This window comes from Ciona intestinalis, chromosome 2, assembly GCF_000224145.3.
Source record: "Ciona intestinalis chromosome 2, KH, whole genome shotgun sequence".
In the NCBI taxonomy this organism is placed as follows: domain Eukaryota; kingdom Metazoa; phylum Chordata; class Ascidiacea; order Phlebobranchia; family Cionidae; genus Ciona; species Ciona intestinalis.
In genome coordinates, this window is record NC_020167.2 from 4,784,949 (window position 1) to 4,802,903 (window position 17,955).

Sequence of the window (17,955 nt, forward strand, 5' to 3'; positions counted from 1 at the left end):
CATACGCCCACAATGGTAGCAGCGACGAGCCTTGAACCCATTACCTAATGGTTACAGGCAGGCGCGCTAACCACTACGCCACGGCGCCGGACCAACAGTTCCAATTACTTAATGTATATTATACAAAACAAAAAATCCAGAATTACCATCATTATAGGTATTGTTTCGGGAGGTTTCAATTTCTTCAATTGTTTTTAAAGTTGACGACTGATGTTCAGTACCAAAACCAGCAACCTTCTTTAATTTCTGTGTACCTGTTTAAGGAATATTTGATTAGGTAAAACTGCATTGTTGTATTTTGCCATGGTTCTATTTTAATACCATGGTAACACATTTGTTACTCGTTTACATACCTTTGTTTTTTCTTTGTGTTTTTGATTTGAATGAAACATTGGAGGATGTTTCACTTCCACCACACCATAGTTCTGTTATCTCCGAGAGTGGATGGTAGTTCAACTTGTTCAAATTATTCCTAGATGGTTCAATTGTTACAATACAGCCTTTAAACTTTTAACAATCATTAAAATTTTATGTGGTACTTCAATCTGGTAAGTGATTTAGATATAAACAAGTTACAACTTACTAAACATAATGTAACCTTACTTTTTCAGAAATCGCTCCGTCATTGCAGTGTTAACCACAGCTATATTATAAGCATCTTTTTTAATATGGTGTTGCAATGCTTTACGCCGATGTCTCTGGTTAACTGGAGGGTCAGATTCTTTCATTAAACTTTCTCGTTCCAAAAAGTTGGGCAGAGACTGAAAACACATTTATACAAAAAAATAAAAAAACTGTGCAATTGAAACATGACATTGCATATACTGTGTTAATTATAAAACATGTGCATGCAGTTACTGTTATTGAATTGATAAATAAACTGACCTTTGTAAGGTTAACGTTCATTGAATGAAGTTTGGGGAATTTAGGTTGCTCTGGAAATACTAGTGGCGGAGTTTCAGCTCTGTATGAGAATGCATTATGTATACATACTGTACATTTCATTCAAAAGAATTATATTAAAACAACTATTTTCTTGGAATTTTAATGGAAAGTAACTCTGAAAACAGGCAAATAAACTTAGATAAAGATATGTTTGATTTTAGTACAAACACAGTAATACATCTTTGTGGAGTTGTAAAGCACAAGTACAAAATCCGTTTAATTATTTTAAATTGCATTAGAAGTACCTTTCATCAGTAGAGGCAATTGTGTCCATCTTCTTAAGTATGCCGGGTAAATTGTCTCCTGTTCTGCTTTGCTCTAAAAATACACACTGAAAATACATGTACCGTATAAAAGTAATACCACCAAATTAAATTTTCAAGTGGCTTATTGAAGTATGAGCTTAAGAGTATTATTTTAGACACTTGAAATATTAGGGATTGCCATGGGCACAGAAGGAAAACTTGAATGTGTAATAAGGTGACACAAACATATATCCTAAAAATTATATTTCAGTGATTTTGACTATGTACATGATGACCTAAAAAAACATAAAGTGTGAAATATTGATTTTATTGTCCGGCGTTTCCTTAGGCAAGACACTTAACGGAAACTGCTCCAACCCAGTGCTCACTAATGGGTTGTTCAAATTATCAGCCACACATAAAAATATGAAAAAAATCACCCACAAAGTAACATATACTTGGTAACTCGCAAGAGGCACGAGGTATACGAACATCTGTGTTATAATGACTGTCGTTTTTCGGCCACACGAGGATAAAGTAAGCAAAACCTAAATGAATGAATCTAACTTACTTTATCCTCGCGTGGCCGAAAAACGACAGTCGTTATCACACGAGTTCTCCACCTCATGCCAGCTTACAAGTTACCATGTATGTTACTTTGTGGGTGATTGTTTTTTTTTTTTCATTTTTTAAATTCATTTATCAGGTAATGGTCAAATTCAATGTATCACTTTACCATGAAATGAATGTGATGTTAGTGAGCTGTATCTGGATAACATCTGTTCAGTAAATGCATCAGGAGATATGAATGATGGTACAGGCCTCTTCCACAAATCTTGGTCAGATTTTACTCTTTGCCAAAATTGCTCAACTTCGTATCTGTTAAAGGTTCAACTTTAAGTTTAAAAAAAACAACAGGAAAACAGTTTGGTCGCTTGGTTACCATAGGCACAGTAGAATTTTTATGATTGTAAACTAATTTATTCTCTCTTGTGACAAGTAAACGAAAGTCGATATAACACCAATATTCTATTTTATACACCTCGACCTCGTGCTAGCTTACAAGTTACCGTAACTTTGTGGGTGATTGTTTTTCTATATGGCACACAATTTTTAGACAACTCATTGATGGCCACTGAGTTGAAGCAATTGCTGATAAGTGCCTTATATATTGCCCAAAACACATACACTGAAGACAGTTGCAGCGATGAGCTTTGAACCCATAACTTTTGGGTTAAAGGCAAGAAATTGTGTATAAATTGATGTGAGATTGATGTAACAGCATAAACACATGCTATGTTTTAATACAATATCCATATTTTCTTACTTGTGTTTTAGCAATCCTCTGCTTTTCATAAGATCTTCAACAGCTAACAAATGATAAAATCTTGATTTGGGAACTTTTTGAAGAAATTCTCTATCGTTCCTTAAATTGTGCTTTGGTAATCGATGTATTAATTTGTGAGCAAGTTTTGCCTGTTAGTAAAACAACAGACAGTTTTACACAAGTATATATTAGGTTTTAAATGATATTTCGCCAAAAAAAAGAAAATACCAAATTCTAGGTTTAATGGGTTGTAAATTTTTTTTATCTCTATTGAGCAAAATTTATCACTATTGAGTAGGTGAGTTCTGTTACTTTTCGCTCTTGTTCTAGTAAGAGTTTTTTCTTAATTTTTTCCTCATGTGCAGCAAGTTCTTTTCTCTGTTTCTCAACTTTTGCTTCAAGTTTACCAAGGTATACGTTGTAATAATGATCTCGTAACCTTTTCAAATCCCTTAGAACGTCCAAGTAGCGCTGAGAACAAATTAGATAGCATGACTCACAAGAAATTTTATACTGGTGCTTCACTGCTTCTATTGTACAATATACCTGGTTTCTCTCTTTAACTTCTTCTGCCGTTTCAGTTGCCGATTCCGACTGTTCCTTTGTCTTTTGGCTCTATAAATATTTGTATGTTTATCCCAATCACACACTTTGGTATTTTTAAATATTTGCGTCGTTCACCAAACACCACAATATAAATACCAACCTTGGCATTTTGCTTTCTTCTATTGTCGCTGTATATTCCCGTTTGAAAATGAACGGGTTGAAAGGTAGAAACGTTTTTGATGTTCATAGCGTTTACTATTTAGCCCACGGTAGCTGTTGACGAAGCGCTTTTCTTGTTTACAAGCAAACAGCGAACCGTCGATGTGTGCGCCGCGCTCTCGCGTTCGTAGTTACGCCACGCAACCACATAAAAATATTACCCCACTAATAAAATTAAGGTAATATACGCTGTTTCGGAAATACTGACAACAGAACCTAAAAGATTGTTTTTTTGATGTATCTCCGGTTGAATGTATTGCCATAGAATACTAAGTAGAATACTACTATAGTATGAAATGTTTTTTGTCCCGTCTTACCCCACATTGTGGTTTTGTTAGTTTTTATTACCAGCTTTGAAAGGTTTTGTTTTCTGTAAGTGCATTCACCATGATGCTTTACGTCCGGTTCTATGTATACTGTATACCAATAAATTCTTTAATTTTTTGTTTAATAGGGAAAAATTGTAATAGCCACCTTAAAAATTCGGACAATAAGCGGAAAAATAATCTGCATGATTTTAGAATATATATATTGTAACATGATACTTACATATTAAAAGTAAAGAGTATTTATATATATTAATCAATATCCACATTATATCATTTTCATTTTTAACAGCTTCACCACTGCACATTGTTAAAACTTTATGCAAAAAAACAACCAAATCAATGCAAATTACAAAGTTATAATTAGATTATATGAAAGCAGAATTTATTGTACAATCTTCAAGGGATAACAATGTTTGACCTAGTAACTTCTTTAACCTGCAATTTAAAAATACATATCCGGTGAGGTGGATTAATGTGCTAAAGGTGTACCATCTTCCCCCACCCTACTATATAAACTGTATCAGTTTGGCCCGTGGGATCCCATTAATGTTCAAGACTTTAGAGTTAAAATATTTACGCCGAAGAAAACACAACAATCAGATCAACTGCTTGAAACAGGAGTTTTTATTAATATATTCTTCTTTAATAAGTACATACCTCGATACCTGCTTTTGTACATGTGGGTAGGTTAGACCAACTTCTATCCGAGGTACAAATAGACATTGTGCTAGCTCCTTCGTAACCACTACAACAAGTGACAGTTATGTTTTGACCTTCTAACATATCACCAGTAGCAGTTGTACACCTTCCTGGTGAGGATGTGATATCGGACACAGGGCACAAGGCTGGATAAAACAGATTTTATTTGTTCATATTGCTGGCATTGGCGCAAAATTGATTAGCGCACATACTAAACTAGAATTAATCGGTTCGTGGCTCGATGCTACCATTACGAGCAAATGTGTCCTTGGACAAGTCAATAATAAAAAAATTACCAGCTAAGTTACATATAAGTCGTAACTGGCACGAGATCTGTGAAGCAGCTAGAACTACGACTGTTCATGATCCGCGACGCCAGGACAAATAAGCTACATTCACTTAATGCCACGAGTCAGCATATTCATAACAATGAATCATCAAACCTGGACACGGAGATTGGGGTGTTATAGTCCAATTACCATCATTACCGCACATTGCAGACACAGAACCACTATAACCAGTGTTGCATTGAACTGTAACATTGCTTCCGCCATTGCTAGAGCCAGTTTGATAGAAGCAATATCGATGGTTTGAGCATGGAAGGTCAGAATTTGGACATGCTAAACCATGTATGAGTATTACTATACTCTATTAAAAAGCAATTAAACTTACTATATCACAACCGGTTTACAGTTAAAATACAATAAGAGGCATTATCAAGTATGGTGCACTGTCTATTATACTTATATCAATATTAGTTTACCAATACAACACCATTCACAAACTTAAACTTACTACTCAGTGTACAGATTGGGATAGCATCGAATGTAGCGTCTTCTTGACATGTTGCGGTGACATCATTCCCAGTATATCCCGGTGCACACGAATATTGCACTGTACATCCAAAACCACATGGTACTGAACTGATAGTTGCAATAACTCCACTTCCAGTAGACGGTTGACAATCTAGTAATACAACACGTTTCTTTTAAACCAAGCCAAATTTTAAGATGCATGCCCGGTACATTACGTATAAGTTAAATGGCAAATAGGGTGGTATTTTATATATAGTAGGGTGGGGGAAGGTGGGACACATTTTCCTTCTATATTATCTCCACCCATTCGGTAGTAAACAAAGAAGAATTATAAAACCATGATCTCACGACTTTCATAGACAGTTGTTAATGATTTAAAACACGATCAGGATATTTAGACATTATGTGCTAAAGGTGTCCCATCTCCACCCTACTATAATACGCAGAACCATGACGAAAGAACCACAACTGTGTTCAAACTTCTTTACTGTTCGTTCCACCATATATAAGTACTTTTTAAATTTCACTTACATTTTATAGACAAATTAACTTGAGTGATACACCCTGCTACAGCACAACTCAGAGAAACTGTTGAGTTGTTGAGGTCCAAACTTACATTCTTGATTTCAAGGATCATAGAGAACGTGTCTCCAGTGCTGACAACTGATGTTGTTGTACTAAAAATAGAACATTGTAACAAAATAGCAGTATACGTGAAATAACATTTCCCTTATTTATCTTTACATAACATGGATCAGAGTTATAACATGGGTGTCATATTGTGCACCAAGTTCTTAATGACGTTATACCACAGTGGGAAAAGGGTCCCTCTTTACAGTTTACACATGAGGTTATAGAGGTCTAGTCCTGTTTCTGCTATCATTGTAGACATATATGTCCTAAAGTTAAAATAAAGGTAATTGCTCCAAGCCTACAACCCAATGGTCGTTTTTGCTATGGTCCAATGTAATAACACGAAGTTCGAACTAGGTATTCTCCGTTTACAAGTAATTATTTTAACCACTGTGCTATAGGCCTATAGTACCATGTTTAAATACGTTTAAAATACCTTGATAATGTATTATAATCATTTGTAGATAGAGTAGCATGCCGTGGTATTTGGTTATGCTCAATCCAATATGCTTCAACAGTGTCCTAATTAACAATCGTGTGACCGCTTTAAAAGTTAAAACTATTTAATAAACTAAATAAATCTGTGTTTATTATAAATCCAACACCTAACACAAACCAATTTTTATATATTTATTGTAAACCCCATGACACATCATATTATTTACAATCAAACGTACATGGTTTATTTTCCATGATAATTCTAAACCTGAGCTACCAAGATAAGTCACATTTGCAGTAGCAATGACATTGGAACCAATCGAAGATATCGGGGATTGAAGAGATATCTCAGAAAAATGAAATTGTCCATTTACCTTGGGATCTAAAAAAAGTTTGCCAAGTTAAGTTTTATCTTGACGCATAATTATTCTTACTTGACTGGTGTTATTTAACAGTTTTATTTATTTAATGTACCAAGTATGCGATTTGGTGGGTGATTGTTTTTTTTCTTATGAATGATAATTAGTGACTACTGGGTTGCAACAATTTTGTGTCTTGCTTAAGGACACATACGATTGCAATATATTACCAAAGTCAGAATTTGGTCACCATGCGTGCCTAACCACTAAGCCGTGGTACCAAACCAATCGTTTTGTATTGAACCTACTGTTTCTTAAAGTATAATAGATTTAACAAAATATAGACAACCCATTATTGATGGATTTATTGCCAACTTACCAAATAATATGACCAAGCTGAGACAGATTTTAATGCTTGTGAGCAAAATATTATACATTTTATTGAGCCAATCCAAGCTACTTAAAACAAAAGATAAGTAAAAGACTGTGGGGTAAGATGAGACATCTTTAACACGTAATTCCTGGTCTTATTTTAAACAAATAATAACGTTTGATGGGAGCCGCAAGGACACAGTATTACAATTTGCTGCAAGTTTTTTGTTTTCTACCAAATGGAACAACAAAAATAGTAGAAAAAGGTGTCCCATCTTTCCCAACCTACTATCTATTATAAATGGTTAAAACTGATGCATAATATGTGCAGGCCTAATAATAAAAGTCCAAAAAACTATGTTACCATGAGTGACCAAATTGGTTAAAACTTCACTTCCTAAAAACTATGATATAGTAGAGTGGGGGAAGATAGGACATCTTTAACACATAATATCCAAACAGCCTGATCGTGTTTTAAACAATTAACAACGGTCTGTGGAAGTCGTTAAAAATACGGTTTTATAATTCATTGAACGTTCTTTGTTTACTACCAAATGAAAAGAAAAAACTAAACGAAAAGGTGTCCCGTCTTCCCCCACCCTACTATAACTATTTCCTCATCTTTTTGCAACTACCTTAATGTGCTATACAGTAAACCAGCTGTGTGCGTAACTAAGTGACGTGGGTGCTGTGAAACAGTTATACAATAATTGGGAAGTTGCAATGGGAAGTAAATGATTAACATTACCATAGGGAATAAACTTACATGCACTATATATAACATCAGCAAATATGCATTGAAGCACGTATGTTAAGGAGACTCTTAAATTTGGATTCGTAAAAGCGGAAAAATTTAAAAAAGTCTAGGCTTTGCCCGCGTTCCGTCAACCGTATCCCGAATCACGACTTTCATAGACTGCTGTTAATTAGGAAATGATCATGCCCAAGAACAACAACATAAACAGCTGTTCGACGAAAAGGGATGCATATGACAACTTGCGTGCTTAATTATACTGTACTATGGCACACACGCAACCGAGAAACGTGGAGAATTTAAATCAACCGCCACAACCATTTTGATTAGCCGACGTCTCCCGCTTTTCGTTGATTCCCCGGGCATGTAAAACGTCGTCCTTACCACACGTTGCAACTTTACAAGGCAGTTTGGATAAAGCGGCGACGAACTACACTGTTTGGATGAATTTACTGCAGGATTATATTTGTTTCTTCTGCAAGAGTTGAAGTTAAGTACTTATACCGTATTGTTGCCGTTTAGTATTACTTATAGTTGTATAAACTATGTTTTTATTTAGTTATTGAATGTTATACTAAATTATAAACTAATATTCTACTACAATATATATGACTATTTATGACTAAATTACATAGTTATGAGTAAACCTATTACAATAATTTTAGTACATTAGTATTGTGCCTTGCGATTGGTATTTAACGTTTAATCTTTTTTAATTTTCAACAAACTTTTTTCAGGAATTTCGCTACGGTTCATAATTTTGTCACAATACAAGTCACTCGAGACGTGACATCACAATCGCTACGTTACGTCAGGTTACGTATGTATGACATCGCGTCATTACCGCTTCGCCATCGCCATATTACGTCATAGCCACGTTCACGTCCGAGAACACGCGTTTGCGACGTCACGGTGCCTTTTGCGACTCTTTTCATGCGGCCCCATGCGCGATTTGCGTCGTCGCAAGGCACATTACTTATATACTGTCGTATTAATTTAATTAAAAATAAATTCGTGTTGGTAGCTAGAAATGAAGCATTAAGATCAAACAAATGGTAAAGTATAATTCACAATAGGCATTATTACGTACACCAGTTTTTTTTAGATGAAATGAGAGATGTGACGCCACGAAGTGGTGATGACGCAACAGAAGAACCCACTTCGTAAGTTCATTGTTTTTATTAATCTTTATTGCTTACAAATACCCGTTTTAAAGTGTTATCTATTTTTAGAACATGGTATGTGACGTCACAGCGGATCAAGCGGTTATGACACGAAAGACGAATGAAGGTAGTTATAACGTAATAATATACATATAGACGCTAACGATTATATAGTTGCAGAAAAGTCAGCAAATAAAGCTGCCGAAGGAAAGCGTCAGGTATTGTATATTATCCTTAATTGTTTGTGATATTATCACATTTATAGTAGGGTTGGGTAAGACGGGTCACCTTTAGCACAAATATCTAAATATCCTGATCGTGTTAACAACGGTTTTTTAACAACGGTTTATGGGAGTAGTGGGGAAACGGGTTTATAATTCTTTGAATGTTCTTGGTTTACGTCTAAATGAAAGGAGAAGATGGAATGTAAAAGGTGTCCAATCTTCCATTAATGTACAACACTGGAAAATAATTTGAAATCTATTTCCGAGTAAAGTAATACACGAAAAATTCAATAAAAATTTGTTAATGGTTTGAAATGTTGGCTCCCATGACGTATGCAATATGACGTAATTGTCATGTTTGTTTTGCAGACGAAGAACAAAGACGAAGACGCCGATAAAGGATACACGGTTTGAGGTTTGAGTATTATAAGTATGAGTTTTGTGTTGTATGTGTGTCCGCCTGTGCTGCTGTCTCCTTATTCTGCTGGACCTAATGTTGCCAGCTATTTTTAGTCAGTCACCACTTTAGTGCATTTCGCATATGAAATATATGCAATCAAAATATGGGGAACATCTTGTTGGATCAGATTTTCTTGTTGTACACTCTATTGGGTACCTCGTCTACAAAGGTCGAATCCTTCAGCGATTCTGTATTGTCCTGATCGATTGGTGAGAACGATATGTTGGTACACAAATACTCGAGTAATATCAGCACGCAGTATAATATGCGCATAATTAAAGTCCATTGTTTTACATTTCATATAACTCCCTCGCCCCGATAAAATAAAGCCACTAACTTTTTATATTCAAACGTCATGTAGCGTGATTGGGACGATGGCCACGTCACAATTACGCTACGACGTCGATACCGTGGATCAGAGTACTGTCATGACCCTGCGTTCGGTGCGGTTACGTCAGTTTTTATCGAGTTACGTCACGGTCGGGTTGTTGCGTGGACGTCGCCGCCAGTGATGCCACGCTAAATCTACCGACACAGTGATGCTACGGTTGGGTCACTATCAATGCGGTTCGTAACAACCTGATGCAGTCTCGTAACGGTCGCTTCGATGCGTTACATCCGGACGTTATTATATTGTGTGGAGATATGACTAGAGTATCGCGGTACCAACATGGCGACTTACCTTTTGATTGGGACATGCGGAGCTGTTGTTGGCTTCGACTCCTTGCGGTCGGACATTCAATATGGTGTACACTGCAGCTAATCCTTCAGGATTTGAACCAGGTTTTCTTTGAAGATATTTCAATGGTCCACGTTAATTATTTTTTTGTAATCGTCCTATTTTTGGATATGAATGAGCTGTTGTGTGTATTGCATGTTCTTTCGAACTTTTGTATTTGCACCTCGTTGTATTATTTTTGTCTTTTTGTCGTTGCTGTCGTGCACATGTGTATGTGCATTTGTTGTATTATTTTTGTCTATTGGGGTTTCTTTAACCTGCGTGGACAGTAACATCCCGCAAGGGTTTCTCACCTAAGTAGAAACCCACTACCATTGGCTGGGGGCTTGTCGTGCCGTAGTGGCTTTCCACCAACGCCAGCCACATAAGCTATGAAGGTATTTTAATCCTGTTTTAATTTTTCAGGAAGCATTATTAAGAGACTTTTAGTAACTGCTGCCCCGCACCGAAAAGATACACTCATTAACCAAAACAAGCGCAACTAAAATAAAAAAAAAAGATTGTTTTTAATGTTACTTTCTATACTGAAGCAAAACACTCAATTTAAATTTTAAAACAATGGTCGAACTAATCACTAAGTATTAGATGCCGAATGCGTGTGGCAAGCGACCGAGTTGGGAAGTTACTCCGAGATAACCAGTTGGCACAAACTCTTAATTCAACATATAAAGATTTGATAACAATTTCAATTCAATATGGTTAAGGTAAAATGGACTCTTTAATTTCACAATTCTTGTTATTTGTCAGTATTTCACAAAGCTGGGTGGCCGACCGTTAGTTGGTGAATCACAGTACGTGCCCATTCATTAGAGCTGTGCTCTTTTGTTTTGTAAGCCAATATTTGTGTTGCTTGAATCTTGTATGCCGTTATGCTATTTTGACAACGTGTTATTCTGACGCAGTGAGCCACGTGTGGTTTATACAAAAGACGAGACATTGCTGGTTCATGTGAATTTGTCCATATGTTATACAACGCAAACATATAAAGCCTCTTGGAGATGTAAGTACTCTGGTCATTAGTTTAGTATATACAATAGTGTTAACTTTTATCGTTTCAAAAACTTCTGTATAAACTTCAAATGGCACATAAGTTTTGTAAAAAATATTTAGCGAGTTTGGTTGTCGCACTAATTCTATTAATATACTTATGTCAGGTAAGGTAAAATACTACCATAAAATGTAAATATGTTTTTAACTGTAAGCGTGTTTTAACAACTGTTGCTTTGTCGCTATATCCTGTCTTTCCGTTAAAAATATTTTAAAATAATCGAAAAGTCAAATTAAACGTATAATATTATTATTATTATTTAAATGCAGTAATATTACGAGTTTTCTAGAGTGATGCCACTTTGTCCAAGAAAGACAAAAAGAAACCGAAGAAAAGTGGATCCCGCCCACCGGGGGTCGCTTACGATAACAAAAAGTTTCCGAACAATTGCCACGGTATATAAAATGAGTGAATATATTTGTATACAACTTAACTTTTTGCTGTGACAGTTTATATAGTAGTGTGGGAAAACATGGGTATGGGACTCCTTTAGCACCCAATAAACAAACATTTAAACAATTAACAACGGTCTAGGGGAGCCTTGGTGATACGGTTTTATAATTATTTAAATGTTTTGTTTACTACCGAATGGAACCAGAAAATAAAAACAAAACAAGTCCCATGTTCCCCCATCCTACTATATTTGTTTAAAATTTTCTTTTTGCTGTGACCAGTTCATATTCTAAACTCTTATAGTTTGTCGGTTAATGGTGGAGGAAATCAAACATTCGTTGAAAGGAGAAGCAGATCTAACGGAGGAGCAACTAAAAGAGAAAAAGAGAAAAGATCGAAGAAAATCAAAAGCGGAAAGAAAAAGAGAAAAGTAATCCGTTTTTTAGTAATAGTTTGTTAAAATTTGTAAACAAATATTTTTAAAGTTCAATCCACGAAACGGTAATAAAAAATTTTATGTTTAGGGCTTTACCGATGCTCGTAGCAATCGAAGAAGTTTGTAACAGTATGCTTGGGTACTTACCGCAACAAGCGGATAAAACCAAATTCAGGTAAGCATATAGTGCTATGGTGTAAGGTGTGAGCACTTAAATTCCATATTTTCAAGTCGTATTTTTAAACGCTCTTGTAAAGTAGCGTGGCTACGTTTATATAAATCTGTAAATATTGTTTCTTTACCACCAAATGGGGCGAGAACAAAAAGTGAAAACAGGTCCCATCTTATGCCACTCTTCTATATCTAAATATCATATTTCGTCCTACTATGCCTAAACCACGCATTACCTAACCGATAAAATTGTACATTTAACTACTCTGCCCTACTCCGGAAGAGTTCTACCAAAATTTACTTTTGGTACACAGATACGTGAAGTCACATGACCTGAAAGAGGTCAATTCCTTGATTAAATCGCAGGAGGAAAACGACAACGCTGCAGATGAGCTAGCGCGTAAATACGACGCTTATAGACATCCTGAAACTAACCGCTTGCTGGCGATGGTGAGTTGTGCTTTAAAAATCAAAAAAATATTCATTATTATACTACTTAGGGGAAAGATAAAACACCTTTAGCGCATAATATCCAAATATCCTGATCGTTTTTTAAACAATAAAAAATGGTCTATTGAAATCGCAAGGATATGGTTCAATAATTCTTTGAAAGTTCTTACTTTACTATTAAATGGAACGAGAAAATAGAACGAAAAGGTGTCCCCTCTTCCCCTACCGCACTATATATATATTTTTTTACCCATCCAGTGCGACGAAATCATAAATCGAGAGGAAAACAACTTAATGAGATGGAACACCAATGAAGAAAAAGAAGATTTGTTTGATTATTTGTGCAGAAATAGGTATATATATTTTTCCAGCATTTACTGCATACTGTCGGCTACAGTCTGGTAAAATTAGTTTATCTATCTAATATTTACGTTATATAGTGCTATATGACGTCAGATGGAATACGGTAAACACATATATCCCTATTTCCAAATCGTGTTATTAACAATTAACAACACTCCTTAAAAAAGTCCTAAAAATACCGGTATATATATATAGTAATATATGGCGTCAAATGAGATATAAGCACATATAGCGTTATTAACAATTAACAACGTCACTCTCCCTTTAAAAGTCTTGAGGATACAGTTATATAATTTTATAAATGTTTTTTGTTCCATGTTACCCCGCAAAAAAATGTGTCCCACCTTACCTCGCTCTACCATACAGAGTTTTTACTGTGGAAGATTCCGATGAATGTCTCAACGAAACTTCAGCACGTGACGATCTATGGGTAAAAGCTTTTGATGTTGTGCTCGAGAAACATCCCGAGTTAAGAAATAAGCAAGATCTTTAACGTAAAATTAACACGGTTATTTGAATGTTGAGTTATTCGTGGTGGTTTCTGACTTTTTTCCCGGCGAGTAAAAATATATAATATGTAGAAAATATATGGAAAGGTATATAATAAATGCATAATACCTCTTCGCTTTACGGACACATTTGCGTCTAAGAAAAATGTAATTACTTAAAAATCTGTCGCGAAGCCAGTAATAGACAACCTATACGGAATAAATTGTGTATTCTTTTAATGTAGTACTGTGGGATAAGACTGAATACCTTTAGATTAATCACACATTTCCTGAAAGTTTCAAGCAATTAACAGTGCCATTTTAGACTCTCTAGGCTACAGTTATATAATTCTTTAAATACCCTTGATTTACTACCAAATATGACGCGAAAACAGAATAAAGTGTCCCATCCTACCCCTCCCTGTTATACTATATTTTTTTAAGTTTGCGAATATAAGAAGTGGGATTTTAAATGGTGCGTAATAAGAGTGTGGGATAAGCCACGCTAATAAGGGAAAGTCCGGGGTTTACTGTTGTTTTGGTCCCCAAATATGTCATCTCTGAAAATAGAATATACAGTCATTATTTATCGCGTAATGGTAGGAACCTTTTAATCGTACCCGTGTGTCGTCACCGCAGCCAATTGAGTTATGTGAACGAGAAACGGTATAACTTGCCAATGTTTAAACATTCAAAGCCATTCGCGCAGGTGGGATTGGCCTGAAACGATAAATTAACCTTAATTACGGCACGTTTGCTGGCCTGAGTACCAGTTATACACACGACTTCATGTTTTGGATATCCTCTTCGTGCCTTCCACATAAATCAAATTGGCCGATCCCAGTCTAAAGGTTAGGACTGTGACCTGCGTAACCACGTACATGACAAAGTATAATCTAATGCTGATTAAACTGAGATGAAACCACTTTTCTGTTGTATTGTTTTACTGTATAGTATAATATATATGCTGCTGGCTGAACTCTTCTATAACTGTTGCTACTTTTGGGCGTTTTTCAAGTTAAAGTTTAGAGATACGAAAGTTTACGTAATCTTATAAACTTAATTTACATCGCAATAATTTAGTTCATTATAATGTATTGTATTGAATATCCACCCACGGTCGTAAAATACGTCATGTATATTACCATTATCCAATACACAGGATACGGTTAGTGATATACAAAACGGTAAAGGTTACGGATTACGTTTATGTGGTAAACCGGTGTGCTTTAATTAACGCTACAAAGCAGCCTGCAAGGAGCATTTATAGCTTATTACACTACTGGTACCCTTAAAGCGGCCAGATTTCTTGGTAATTGAACAACTCGACCGAAGTGGTAGCAAGTTGACTATAAGCCGAAGAGAAATCCGGCCAAAGCCTCTCGCGTAAAAGGTTATCATGCTAAATTCTAAATACTTTTACTATAGCTTTAATACACGTACTATACCACAGAACGTATATTTTACTGCTTTTTACGTAGATGATTGATTTTTTAATAAACTGCATTAGTTGACGGCTTTGTACATAATTGCTTCATATTGCACGGACCACTGTATAGATTAAATCGACCGTCAAATTTCATATGCGGGAACAACTATGAGGGTGAACCCGTCCCGAATCCAAAATACTAAAAGAACAAAACCAACGTGCTTGGAGAAACCACTACGCTCTGTTGTGTTGTTATATGTACACAGAAAGAAATGCGCAAAACTTGTTGAGTTTTCTCTTTTGTTTCTTCACGTACCTATTGTTAAAACAAAGCATTTAAACAATTATATCTCTCTTGAGTGGATTTCATTTAAGGTACGCCTGCTTTATTTTCACTTTAATTACCAGTACATCGTATAGAAGTCAGAGGAGTAGTTTAAATATAAATAGAATTGTTGTCAAACATCTCAGAAACCTTACGCAATGTTGAATTGCGTTTTTACAATGTAGAAATAGACCGGGTGACATCAACCTACCCTCATATGCCCCGTTTGTTAAGTGATATGGTAGACTCATTTCTCCCATCTAAATGAATAATTGCTTTTTCCATTAAATATCTGTCAATGAATTCAGGTACCCGAGTAAGCAGAGAAAATAGTACAGGGGCAAAGATTTGGAAGCAAATTAAATAAGAATGAGTCTATTAATATTGCACCTTTCCATTGGCTGGGAATTCAACTCTGGAATTGGACTTCATCGCACTTGGTATATTTTTACCTGTGGAAAACCACAGATCACGAAAAGGATCGAAACTTATTAGCACATGCCCGACCTTTGATATGACGCCCGCCGCATATCTTGACTTATATTTAATATTGTGGTGTTATGTTACGGTCTTTGAAAGGAGCACAGCAGGCGCTGAATCGACACAAAGCACCACTGGCCCGTACATCCAACCAGCCCGCCACTTTGCCGTATGCTATTAATTGATTGCGTTCGATTCGAACGCTAAGGAGTTCCGCAAGGCTAGGAAGAGTCAAATAAATGGTGATTTCCGCGAACTCAGCTGTAATGAGAAGCGAAGTAGATGTTGAATTATTCAGGGTGGTTCAAAATAGAATCGATAGCAACTTCTTTGACGTTTGGTTTGTTAGGAATATGTTTCTTCAGCAAGTTATGTGTCTATAGTTGGTTGAACCCTGAAGACACACACACAGTTGCTGTTTAAAGAAAAATGGGGTAGCGGTAGCGCAGATAAGGTGTAGGCAGACGGCACCAAGCAGTTGCGTATAAAATCAAGCGAGGCGTGGAACAGCAGTGAAAGGTGGGCGACGGATGTCAATATACAGTATATATAATTTATTTTCCGATTCTTTCTATAAATATACGTAAACGTGTAACGTATATGCTTTGGCGAAACGCGCCGCTTTTAGTTATTAGAGCTGTTTATGTCGTCCAATAGCAGAGCTGTCTTTGTTATCGTCGTTCCGATCTATTCAAATTAGATCTTTATGGCCGTGCATAGAAATTCGATATTAACAAAGGAGTAATTATTGGCTTTTGTCGACAATGTGCCTACAGTTGGATCATACCTCATCATTTGGTGGTGTTGGTGTGGCAACTATACATTGGCAATACCCAGGTCGTTACGTTTTAATTAGCTGCATTTGGATTAGTGGCAGTAATTGCTGAAACATATCGATTGGTTACGTACATACGATAATATGTTTAACAGATAATGTTGCAATAAATGGAAAGAGCGTGCTTTTGTACGAGGTATAGACAGGAAAAGGAATTTGTTTCTAGCGTTTAAATAGGTTTATCTGTGACTATAAATTACTTCAATGCCCGAAACCTTGTCACAAGACTTGTGTGCCCAACTTTACATCAAGCGTTATCAGGCAACAGTACTTGTTAACAAGTCAAGTACATTACGAAAGCTAGTTAAACATTGTAACCGCTCCCAGGAGTAAACAAAATTTGCCATCTACCAATCAAGAACTCTGCGCTTAAATGTTTCTTTTCATGCTTTAAAAGTGTATGTTTATGGCGGGGCTATCCTTTTCTCTCATTAGTCTCTTGGCTGAATGGCTACCGGTATCCTATTTATTGTGCGGGAAATGCGACGTCACTTATGATTTAAATACCACCAATACGTCCATACGCGGTAATAAATGTAGATAAGTTAACCTTTATAGAGTTACCAGGTTTTCGAGGAAGTATATCTCGCTAAATGAACTCCTAATAACGGGTAATGTAAATACGTTAGGGTGTAAGATTAGTACGCAACTTGTTAACGCTAACAAATAGATAAAAGGACTTTCGAATGTTTACTAATATTAATTCCCATTGGTGTTCATTTACATAATAAGTCGCCCTAGGTTAAAATTCGTTCATTAGCTTGTACAGACTGTGTAAATTGGATGTTTGGGCGTTCTGGCATTACCGAAACATCCTGCTACGTCACATTTCGTGACGTTTTTTTAGAAACGCGATTCCTATAAGGCAAGTCATACGCGACAGACAACAGTTTAAAGCGTTTAAGTGACCGCGGCGGGTTGTTGCTATGATATGGCTGAACCTGACAAAGACGGAGCTACTGTAGGTTAGAGTTAGTGGCATGTTATATATAATAAGGGTATATTTTTAGGAAGCATTAGTATTTTATTATAGTCTCTTTACCGTATGTCGTTTAGCTCTCTTGGTGAAAGTGAATTATTAATGAACAGCATATGTCACCAGGTGTTGTATGAATAGACACTTTTTTCAAAAGAAACAGTTTTCACGGTGTGTATTAGGAACAGCAACTAGTTTTATGTTGAATATCCTAACAATGGCGACATAAATTCTCAGGCATATGATTGGCAGACTGTTGTTGCTATAACGAAAAGGCTGTTTCCCGATCTCTAA

At 36.0% G+C, this 17,955-nt stretch overlaps 3 protein-coding genes and 1 long non-coding RNA gene across 7 annotated transcripts in view; 2 read left to right on the forward strand and 2 right to left on the reverse strand.

Annotated features, from left to right (window-relative positions):
- Positions 1-3,547, reverse strand: part of LOC100186165 — a 4,778-nt gene extending 1,231 nt beyond the window's left edge. For 2 of the 3 annotated variants that reach the window (XR_003397554.1, XM_026840563.1), the window contains exons 1-10: positions 3,224-3,547; positions 3,064-3,132; positions 2,830-2,988; positions 2,518-2,666; positions 1,927-2,069; positions 1,191-1,263; positions 886-964; positions 604-761; positions 354-472; positions 96-254 (exon numbers count right to left, since the gene is read on the reverse strand). Coding sequence is in view for 2 of the 3 variants with exons in the window: in XM_026840563.1 (XP_026696364.1) it covers positions 109-254; positions 354-472; positions 604-761; positions 886-964; positions 1,191-1,263; positions 1,927-2,069; positions 2,518-2,666; positions 2,830-2,988; positions 3,064-3,132; positions 3,224-3,310 (1,182 nt within the window). In the remaining variant the exon portion in view is untranslated. The remainder of the gene's footprint in view (positions 1-95; positions 255-353; positions 473-603; positions 762-885; positions 965-1,190; positions 1,264-1,926; positions 2,070-2,517; positions 2,667-2,829; positions 2,989-3,063; positions 3,133-3,223) is intronic. The other variant, XM_002121792.5, reaches the window with a different exon arrangement.
- Positions 3,548-3,721: 174 nt separating this feature from the next.
- LOC100175969 (E-selectin-like) lies at positions 3,722-7,007 on the reverse strand. Its single transcript, XM_002122155.3, has 8 exons — positions 6,935-7,007; positions 6,436-6,578; positions 6,195-6,280; positions 5,657-5,802; positions 5,106-5,276; positions 4,754-4,930; positions 4,269-4,456; positions 3,722-4,046 (listed from the first exon to the last, which is right to left on the reverse strand). The coding sequence occupies exons 1-8, from the start codon at positions 6,990-6,992 to the stop codon at positions 4,008-4,010; spliced, it is 1,008 nt and encodes a 335-aa protein (XP_002122191.1). The 5' UTR covers positions 6,993-7,007; the 3' UTR covers positions 3,722-4,007.
- Positions 7,008-8,693: 1,686 nt separating this feature from the next.
- LOC113475785 lies at positions 8,694-9,891 on the forward strand. The gene is made up of 4 exons (XR_003397555.1): positions 8,694-8,844; positions 8,914-8,971; positions 9,019-9,062; positions 9,438-9,891. It is a non-coding gene; the product is annotated as an uncharacterized LOC113475785 (long non-coding RNA).
- An 892-nt stretch (positions 9,892-10,783) lies between these two features.
- Positions 10,784-13,832, forward strand: LOC100185464 (protein canopy homolog 3-like). Of its 2 annotated transcripts, XM_018817446.2 has the most exons (8): positions 10,784-10,971; positions 11,170-11,267; positions 11,605-11,710; positions 12,012-12,138; positions 12,233-12,319; positions 12,630-12,765; positions 13,024-13,118; positions 13,495-13,832. In XM_018817446.2, the coding sequence occupies exons 4-8, from the start codon at positions 12,023-12,025 to the stop codon at positions 13,619-13,621; spliced, it is 561 nt and encodes a 186-aa protein (XP_018672991.1). In that variant the 5' UTR covers positions 10,784-10,971; positions 11,170-11,267; positions 11,605-11,710; positions 12,012-12,022; the 3' UTR covers positions 13,622-13,832. The 2 variants fall into 2 exon arrangements, with proteins under 2 accessions (XP_018672991.1, XP_002121886.1); XM_002121850.3 differs by lacking the exons at positions 10,784-10,971; positions 11,170-11,267 and adding an exon at positions 11,280-11,421.
- Positions 13,833-17,955: the final 4,123 nt, after the last annotated feature.